Source organism: Oryctolagus cuniculus, chromosome 3 (assembly GCF_051225735.1).
Source record: "Oryctolagus cuniculus isolate XC-2025 breed Fujian yellow rabbit chromosome 3, ASM5122573v1, whole genome shotgun sequence".
Classification (NCBI taxonomy): Eukaryota; Metazoa; Chordata; class Mammalia; order Lagomorpha; family Leporidae; genus Oryctolagus; species Oryctolagus cuniculus.
The window spans coordinates 36,767,791-36,777,434 of NC_142869.1; the positions used below are offsets into that span (position 1 = coordinate 36,767,791).

A 9,644-nucleotide genomic window follows, 5' to 3' on the forward strand; every position below is an offset into this window, starting at 1 on the left:
GCAGGGAGCTGGATTAGAAGTGAAGCAGCTGGGACTCTAACCTGAGCCCATATAGGATGCTGGCACCCAAGTGGCAGCTTAACCTGCTGCACCATGCCAGCCCCACAAAGATTTTTTTAAAAAGATATCAAGTGTAAGTTATCAAAGTCTACAAACAGCCTCATTTTCATATTTCCATTCATCCACTAACACATCATAACTGCACACTATTAAATTTTCTGCATGTAAAAAAAGAAGGTACACAAATGGGTCTCCTGCTCCAGACTGACACTACATCATTTCCATAAATAAATCAATTTGGCTTATAAATTCTTCTCTGGGAGAGGAAAGCAAATCTGAAATAAGCAAACCTATCATACATTCCCCCACATTAACTGCACGAAGGAAAGAAGAAAAAGTGAATGTCAAGTTTATGAATTGTCGGATAAAGAGCAGTTTTGTACCAGGAAGGGCAAAACAAAGTAGGGTTGGATTTCTTGGATCACTAAAGGGTATTAGGGAGCCATTTAAGTACCTTGAACAAGGAGGCACATATGACAGGACTTTTTCTTTAAAGATTTATTTATTTCAAAGGCAGAGTTACAGAGAGAAAAAGAGGGAGAGACAGAGAGAGTGAGCTTCCACCTGATGGTTCACTTACCAAATGGCCACAAGGGGTGGAGCTGGTTCAATCCAAAGCCAGGAGCCAAGAGCTTCTTCCAAGTCTCCCACAGAGCAGCCGAACTTGAACCGATACCCATATAGGATGTCAGCACTGCAGACAGCAGCTTTACCTGCTACACCACAGTGCTGGCCCCAATAAAATTTTTAAAAGAACAAGGACAGGTTTGGCGCTGTGGCACAGTGGGTTAACGCCCTGGCCTGAAGTGCCGGCATCCCATATGGGCACCAGTTCTAGTCCCGGCTGCTCCACTTCCCATACAGCTCTCTGCTATGGTTGGGATGGCAGTAGAAGATGGCCCAAGTCCTTGCACTCCTGCGCCAGCATGGGAGACCTGGAGGAAGCTCCTGGCTTTGGATCAGCGCAGCTCTGGCCGTTGTAGCCAACTGGGGAGTGAACCAGTGGATGGAAGCTCTCTCTTTCTCTCTCTCTCTCTCTCTCTCTCTGTGTGTGTGTGTGTGTGTAACTCTGATTTTCAAGTAAAATAAATAAATCTTAGAAAAAAAAAAAAAAAACAAGGGCTCAGAATAGCATTTACCCTGTTTTTCATTTTTTTTTTTTCTTTTTTTTAATCTTGACAAAGGTCTCTTAATGACTGGTTTGTCACTAAAGATCCAGTCACCAAATGTCTCTGCTGGGAAATGAAAGCTAGCTTCTTTAGGATGATAAACCCTGATCAAGGAGCCAATGCAGCACCGTAGTGGGTAAGGCCACTGCCCATGACACCAGCAACCCATATGGGTGTCAGACAGAGTCCCAGGTGCTCCACTTCCAATCCAGCTTCCTGCTGATACACCTGGGAAAGCAGCAGAAGATAACCCAAGTCCCGGGGACCCTGCACCCATGTGGGAGACCAGATGAAGCTCCTAGCTTTGGCCTGGCCCAGCCATCTGGGAAATGGACCAGAAGATGAAAGATCTGTCTCTATTTGTCTCTCTCTCTCTCTTTCTCTGTCTCTCCCTCTAACTCTTTCAAATAAGTAAATCTTTTAAAAATAATAATTACAAACCTTGATCAACGCCAAGTTGAATCCCCTCAATCTAAAGGAATTCGATCCCTCTAACAATTCAGCCAACTGCCCACCTGTTCAGCTCATATCTCTCTGGGAGATCAAAGACAAAAATCACAGGGAGGGACGTAATTAATAGTCATCAAATTTCTACTCTCAAATGACCTGCTTTCTCCTTCACTCTAGATACTGCTAAGATTCCCTGGGGCCAGAGCTGTGATGTAGCGAGTAAAGCTGGCACCTGCAGTGCCAGCATCCATATGGGCATCGGTTCAAGTCCTGGCTGCTCCACTTTCGATCCAGCTCTCTGCTGTGGCCTGGGAAAGTAGTAGAAGATGGCCCAAGTGCTTGGGCCCCTGCACCCATGCTGGGGACCCGGAAGAAGCTCCTGGCTTCAGATTGTCCCAGCTCCGGCCACTGCAGCCATCTGAAAAGTAAATCAGTGGATGGAAGACCTCTCTCTCTCTTTCTCCCTCTTCCTCTCTCTCTCTGCCTCTGCCTCTCCATAACTCTGCCTTTCAAATATAAATAAATCTTAAAATATACAGTCTTGTAATTCCATTTTCCACAAATTTTTTAAGCCACCCCATGACATGTTAAAAAAAAAAGGTCAAATCTAACTTGATTTAAATGTATAAGAAGGTATTAAATTGTTATATCATTTTTGATAATTACTATTTTGTGAAACTACAGTGTCATGATTCTATTGTCCCCTTATCAACTTTTGATTCCATTTTAAATTTATTCTGGGGGTATCTATGTTGATAAAGAAAAGCTACTGATGACATATCCATTGCTCAAAATAAATACTTCTGATAAAATTTTAAAGGAAATTCTTAATTTTTGTTCTACTAAGTAAACGTTTATTATGGAATGATTCTGCTCCTGATCTAAATGGGATTTTACTATTTATCTATTATCACTCACCAAAAAAGAAAAAGAACAAAAAAAGCAGTAACGTTCTTTTATCTAGTAGAAAGAAAATCCCATACACAAACATGTTGGGTTTTCATATTTATCTTATGAAAATAACAACTGCGGGAGGCAGGCCGTTAGCCTAGAGTGAAGACACCAGCTGAGACACTCCAATCCGCACTGGAATGCCTGGTTCAATGCCCTGCTCCAGCTCCTGACTCCAGATTCCTGCTAATGCAGATCCTAGATGGCAACAGTATCGCCACCCATTTGAGACCTACACTGGATGCCCAGCCCAGCTCCCACCATTGCAGGCGTTTGGGGAATGGACCAGCATGAGGTGGCTCTTTCTCTCTGCCTCTCAAATAATTTTAAATTTATTTCATCTAACAAAATATTAACACAACTCATTATTTCAAATCTTTCTATGTGGGGCCAGCATTGTGGTGTAGCATGTGAAGCTGCCGCCTGCAACACCACTTCCAATCCAACTCCCAGCTAATGGCCTGGGAAAAGCAGCAGAAGATGGCACACGTGCTGGCGTCCCTGCCATTCATGTGGGAGACCCAGATGAAGCTCCTAGGTCCTGGCTTCCACCTGGCTCAGCCTGAGCCGTTGTGGCCTTCTGGGGAGTGAACCAGCAGATGGGAAGATCTCTGTCTCTGTGTGCGTCTCTAACTCTGAGTTTCAAATATTTTTTTCAAATCCTTCTATCTGTAATTCCAAGTTAATCAAAGGAATGGAGAAAACTATGCCATCCTCAGAGAGTTTGTAGAGTCCAAGTTAACCAAAAAAAAATACATATTTAATTCCTGGACATTTTCTAATAGACCAGCACAGGTCTAAACACATGTCTCAAGAAAGTCTTTACCATTCACTAAATTATTTTTACAAGCAAGAAGAAAATCAATCTGATAAATATGAACAAATTATAGTCATTCTTTTTTGTTATTATATTTTAGGGCAAAAATTGACTTCCTTAGTTTTAAATAATAAAACTAAATTTTTATTAATAATTTTTTTAAAGGTGGAGAAAGGAATGGGTGTGGCAGGGGTGTGAAGAGAGAAACCTCCATCTGCTGATTCACTCTCCAAATGCCCACAACAACCAGGGTTCAGGGCTGGGCCAGGCCACAGCCGGGAGACCCAGATTTCAGTCCGGGTCTCCCAAGTGAGTGGCAGAGACCCAAGTACTTGAGTTACTACCTGCTGCTACCCAGGGTGTATGTAACAGGAAGCTAAAATTGGGAATGTTGAGCCAGGACTCAAATCCAGGCACTCAGATATGGGATGTGGATGTCCCAAGAAGCACCTGAACCACTGCCCATCCCTAAGGAGGATTTTCCAAATTTCTAATTTTTAGTGTACTAGTGAGCTGGAAACAACCATTCAGAATCCTGCTGTATCTGTAGACTTTATGTGCACTCAGGCAGGCATCAGAAGATCACTCCTACTGCCAATGACATTTCTGAAGAGTACCTTACCAAGAAACAACTTAGAATTCAACTGTTCTCAAGAACAATGCAATCATTTTCCTTCCTTCAATAAATTTTCACAATAAATGTAAGCCACATTTATTCTTTACCTTTTTTAATATTCCTAGGCATAAAGTTAGTTTATAAGAACATTGAGCAAAAATACTTATTACACATGATCAACTTTTTTTTTTTTTTTTTGCTTTATAGGCAAAAATTACATTTCCACGCAATGAAATAAGTGTTGGGTTAGATATCTCAAGTTAGTTATTAAGACTGACACTTTAAGCCGGCGCCGCGGCTCACTAGGCTAATCCTTCACCTTGCGACACCGGCACACCAGGTTCTAGTCCCAGTTGGGGCGCCGGATTCTGTCCTGGTTGCCCCTCTTCCAGGCCAGCTCTCTGCTATGGCCTGGGAGTGTAGTAGAGGATGGCCCAAGTCCTTAGGCCCTGTACCCTATGGGAGACCAGGAGAAGCACCTGGCTCCTGCCTTCGGATCAGCGTGGTGCGCCGGCCACGGCAGCCATTGGAGGGTGAACCAACGGCAAAGGAAGACCTTTCTCTCTCTCTCTCTCTCTCTCTCTCTCTCTCTCTCGCTGTCCACTCTGCCTGTCAAAAAAAAAAAAAAAAAAAAAAGACTGACACTTTAACAAGGCCAAATTGACAATCTGATAACTGATCCTGCCAATTAATTTTCATCTATTGCAGGGTGTCACAGGCAGCATTAAAAAAAAAAAAAAACCACCCTGCTGGTGAGTTCTCTGGTGACAAAGACAAGCGGCCAAATGTACAGCTGCATCAGCACAAATCCACGATCACTCTGTTGTATCTATCAACTTTACTACAAGCAAATCATGTGAGAGCTATCATCCTGGGAGAGTGCACCAATAATATACCCACCACATCCTAAAATAGCTGGTAACCTAAGAAGTCAAGTAATAACATCTGCTTCAGACACTAAATTGAAGAAATAAGATACCCCGCAATTCAAATCCATTCCTATTAAATCAATATTTAAACTTTAATTTTTAAAATTCTACCACACTAAATTCTGCATTCAGTGTAGCAGGAACATTTTTCTCTTTGCACCTGAAGAAATGTGTAAAATACAAAAATGACAACTGCTGATACCTCCAACCTCTCAGCTCTATGAGAGGTATTCATCCATGCACCTTCATCTAACTGTAACCTAAGAGAACCATACCTTCAAATGACAATAAAAATAATCTTCCAAAGGAGACTGCCTATTACTTACTGGTAACACCTGCAACCTAATCACTTTCCATTCTCAATTTCTCTTCTGACCTACAAATCTTTCCCATTATACACTGCGCACTGCAATGTATCTGGCACTTCAATCATCTAGGTTTTGCCTCTCCTGTAGATTACAGATCCCTGGGGATGGCATAGCTTCCTCCAGTCCTTCTTCCCGCCTGCAATTCACTGCGAAGTATAAATTAACCACAGCTGAACCTCAGTAACCTCAGGAGATTGGTTCCAGAACCTCCACAGATACCAAAATCCAAGGATGCTCCAGTCTCTTATGTAACATGGCTTAGTGCTTGCTTATAACCTACTGCACTTCCTCTAGTACACCTTAGATCATCAAGACTGTCCATAATACCTAACCCAATGAAAATGCTGTGTAAAGAGCCGTCCTACTGTATTTCTTAGAGAATAAAGACGAGAAAAGTCTGTACATGTTCAGTACAGACCCAATTTTTTTTTCAGAATATTTTCAATTCTTGGTTGAATCCATGGATGTGGAACCCCCTAGCTGGCAGGGTCAAGTGCACATGACACTGATCTGTTCGCAGAGAAGCCTCTCCTACTAACTGAACTAGGAATCTGTGTAGACACTAGGCACCTACCATTAACCCTTGACACGGTTCTGGGCCACTGAAGACTTTCGAATACATTTAGCAAAACAAAAATAAAAACAAACCTCAGCAACTGAACCTTTCAATCTCTCCTCCACTCAGTATCAGCAAGGAAGCCTGCAAACATTGACATCTGTATTTTTTTTTTTGCATCAATCTTTGACCCAAGACATTATTTTTCTACAAGCCAGACTTTCAACGGCCTCTTTGGAGAAGATTTAGATTATATCTAGCTCTCTGTCCAAAACAAATGTTCCCTACAAGACAATTCAGAGTTCAGGATGTCTAACCAGGTAACATCAACCTTGATTAGCCATGTGGTCCTAACAACATTTATGAACTAACAAATCTTGCCATTATTTTTTTAAATTTCCACTGAGATGTAAGAATGCTTTCCAATAACCGATATTAAGAAAGATGCCTGGAGAGGTGGGGGTGGGAGCAAAGAGAAAAAAAAAAATCGTGAAGAAACAGCCTAACAGACTGTTTCCACCTTTACCCCGAGAGAATTAAAATGGGGAAGGGGGGGGAAATGGAGGCAGAACCTGTGATTCAGATAAGCCATAAAGAAATTAAGGTGCTGGATTTGCAAGCTGTGCGTTTTAACCCGCTACCCTTTCAAGACATTTTTTTTTAAGGGACTGCTTTAACGCACCGAATCTCTCGCCTCATCCAAGAGCAGCTGGATCTCATCTCCCCAACAGCCCCCGCCTCCCCCACACACGCACACGCACGCACGCACACCGCTGCCACTATGAGTCCCTGTGCCAAAGCAACCATCACGGGGGGAAAAAATCAAGCCGTGAGGTTCCTTTTCCTAATCCTCTCTGAAAAAAGTCACAGTTCTTTTTCCCACAGAAAATTACCTATGCTAACGGGACGGGGGAAGGGAGGGGTGGAACCGGGTCATTAGCATGAAGCCCATTCCCCCCAGGGAGAAAATGGCATGAACTTCCACAGGAGACAACTGCTCTTCCCCTGTGGCCCTTTAGAACCTAAAAATCTTTCCTAAAAAGGGTTTTTGAGGCTCTTCACTTTGCAGCCACACAGCTCCTTCAACATGTCCCAGAATGCGGGGGGTGGGGGGAGCCGATCAATCCCGCCATAGGAGGGAGCAGGATTCCGTTAAATAGAAAATGCCACTCTCCGCCTCCTCCGCCATCCCGAACCCTGACTGGCAAGGAGCGCGGGGGCGGCCGCGGGCGGCAGCGGCGAAGAGGCGGGACGCGACCGACACACGCACCGCACCGAGCACTGGCTCGCGGCTTTTAGGAAGGCTTTAAAAATGCCATTTCCTCCAGCCGGAGGATCCTCGCCGTGCACCAGCCCGAGCCCGGGCCCCGTTCCCCCCACGCCGCCCGCAGCGAGGACTCGGCCGGGCAGTGTCCTCAGCGCGGCCTCGGCGCCGGGCGCCCTGCGCCCCGAGGCGCGCGCTCCCCAGCTCGGGAGTTCCCCGGGCGCCGCTCGCCCACCCGAGACCCGAGGCGCCCGCGCCGGGGAATGCGTCGCACCTGGATGTAGTTGTTCTCGCAGTAATCAGCCACCCGCTCCAGATTGGTGTAACTGTCGAAAAGGGCCCGGCGGCCCCCCGGGATTTCCTCTTCCAGCAGCATCTGCAGCTCCGCCATCTTCACATCCTCCGCCTCCTCCTCCTCATACAGTCCGCAGAGGTAGCGGCGGCGGCGGCGGCGGCGGCGGCAGCGCCAGGGAAACCCAAGACTGGGAGAGGAGGAGCAGCGGCGACCGCGGCTGCAACTCGGGAGGAGCGAGCAACACCCCCAGCGCGCGACAGGGGAGGGGGCGGCGGGGACGGGGGCGGGGCGCGAGCCGACGGACTGCGAGGCCGGTCACCGCGGCGACGGCCGGCCGAGCACGCGCACGCGCGCTCCCCGGCCTCCACCCCGGAGCGCCCGAAAAAGATTCCCACCCGCGCCCGCGCCGCCCGCCCCTCCCCCACTTCCGGCGTCTCCTAGCGACGGCCGGGGCGGGGGCCAGGATGCGCGCGGGAGTCCGGTGCGGTTAACCCTTCGGCCCTCTGTGCGCGCCGGGCGCTCGGGGAGTGCCCCGCGCGGCCTTTGTTAACCGGGCGGGAGCGCGCTGCTCGGCGCCCTCCGCCGGCGCCCGCTGCGGCTCCCCTCCGCGCTGTCCTTCGCTGGCCCCGAACCTCCGCGGGAGGCCCTCGGCCTGCTCCTGACCGCCGCAGGCCGGAGGCGATGACAGCCCCGGGCCGTTGGCTGTGAAAGATCACACCTCTTCAGCTCGGGCGTAAAGTTCTCGAAACTTGGCCCCTGAGTTCGTTTTCCTCTTTATCTTGACCTCATCCTCTGGGTTTGAGCGTCCACTGCGGTGACCGCATCCCCTCATTCCTGCGCCGCCGCCGGGCGCGCTTACCTGCCCACCCCACCAAGCCCGTGGACCCCGCTGGGTTCGCCCACGTTCCGTTCGCCCCAGTGCTATTCCGTGGATAAAATGATGTGAAAACACCTTGTAAATGTTAACCACTAGTAAAAAATGCAAGGCAGATCATTTGGATCTTGCAGATTTGTAATTCTGTTCTTACTCTGCGGATCCTGTATCTTCTTTCCTAAATCTGACCACCCTATACAGTGTAGTCTCGAAAAACTAAATCCCCTGACAACTTCTGAGGTAGTGAGCCATGAGCTTTAGTTTATTTCTAGGGCAGAAAGTCAAGGTTGACTCCAGGGAATACCATCTTAGATTAGAACAGGTCTATGGCTTCAACACTTGTTCTTGCCCTCGCAAATGTATCCTGTTTTCAGATGATAAGAAAAACTATTAGACCATCTCAAAAAGTAATTTAAATACACATTGCAAGTTTCTGGAGCAGACCTTAATGTTACTGGCTTTATGATACGTACCTTAGCAAAATCTATGATTGCCACTGAAAATGTTGGCCTAGTACTACTGGTTTTATTCTCAACCACTTTAAACATTCCCTGTATTAGTGGCTCTCAAGAGTGAGAAGCTTATTAAAAATAAAAACTGCAGGGTCATATCCTAGAGGCTCATTAGACAGCAGGAATGATAGAATTGGGGTACTTAAATGCCACATCAGCCTGCTTCAAGGAATAAGACATCAATAACCAAGTGACTAAAACATTACCTCAAACTTTTCTTTCAGACTCAACTTCAATGGATAAAAACCTCAAGTTTAAGAAGCCCACCAGGTGAGTTAAAGGGTGGACAGAATCTTCTCCCAGCCCCCACTTGGTTCCCACCAGCATCCTTTCACATACTGCTTAGCAGTTGGCCCAATAAACGCATTTCACTGGGAGATGATTCATCATCCTGGTAATTACGAAGGGAGGAGTCTAGCACTTTTATTTGTAACAACCTCTGTGACCTTCTTTAATATAAAAGATGAAGGGTTAAGCTCAGGACAGCGTTCTCATTGTGGGTTGGAATCACCTGCAGAGCTTACTAAAACAAACTGCTGGGCCCACCCTGGGAGTGCCTGATTCAGTTGGTCTGGCCCAGCTTCTGTTTCTAACAAGTTCACAGGTGACGCCCATGAGACGCCCTTCTGCCCATGAGGAGCTGTGAAGCCGAAGTCTGGGGGCTGGAAATCTCAACTCAGAGTGGCTTTTACCACTAAGCAGATCCAGACATTCGTGGACACTTTCACTGCCACCAAAATTGATTTAAAAAAAAAAAAAGGAAACAACTACAAAAGCTCTAAA

General features: G+C 46.7%; 1 protein-coding gene across 44 annotated transcripts in view; it reads right to left on the bottom strand.

Annotated features, from left to right (window-relative positions):
- The window catches only part of ABI2 (abl interactor 2), a 109,260-nt gene extending 101,429 nt beyond the window's left edge, over positions 1-7,831 (bottom strand). For 30 of the 44 annotated variants that reach the window (XM_051848284.3, XM_051848282.3, XM_051848276.3 and 27 more), the window contains exon 1: positions 7,455-7,817. In XM_051848284.3, the coding sequence (XP_051704244.1) occupies positions 7,455-7,571 (117 nt within the window). In that variant the 5' untranslated portion in view covers positions 7,572-7,817. Of the gene's footprint in view, positions 1-7,454 lie in introns of all 44 variants that reach the window. The other 14 variants (XM_051848280.3, XM_051848278.3, XM_051848283.3 and 11 more) reach the window with 6 other exon arrangements.
- Between the last annotated feature and the right edge of the window lie 1,813 nt (positions 7,832-9,644).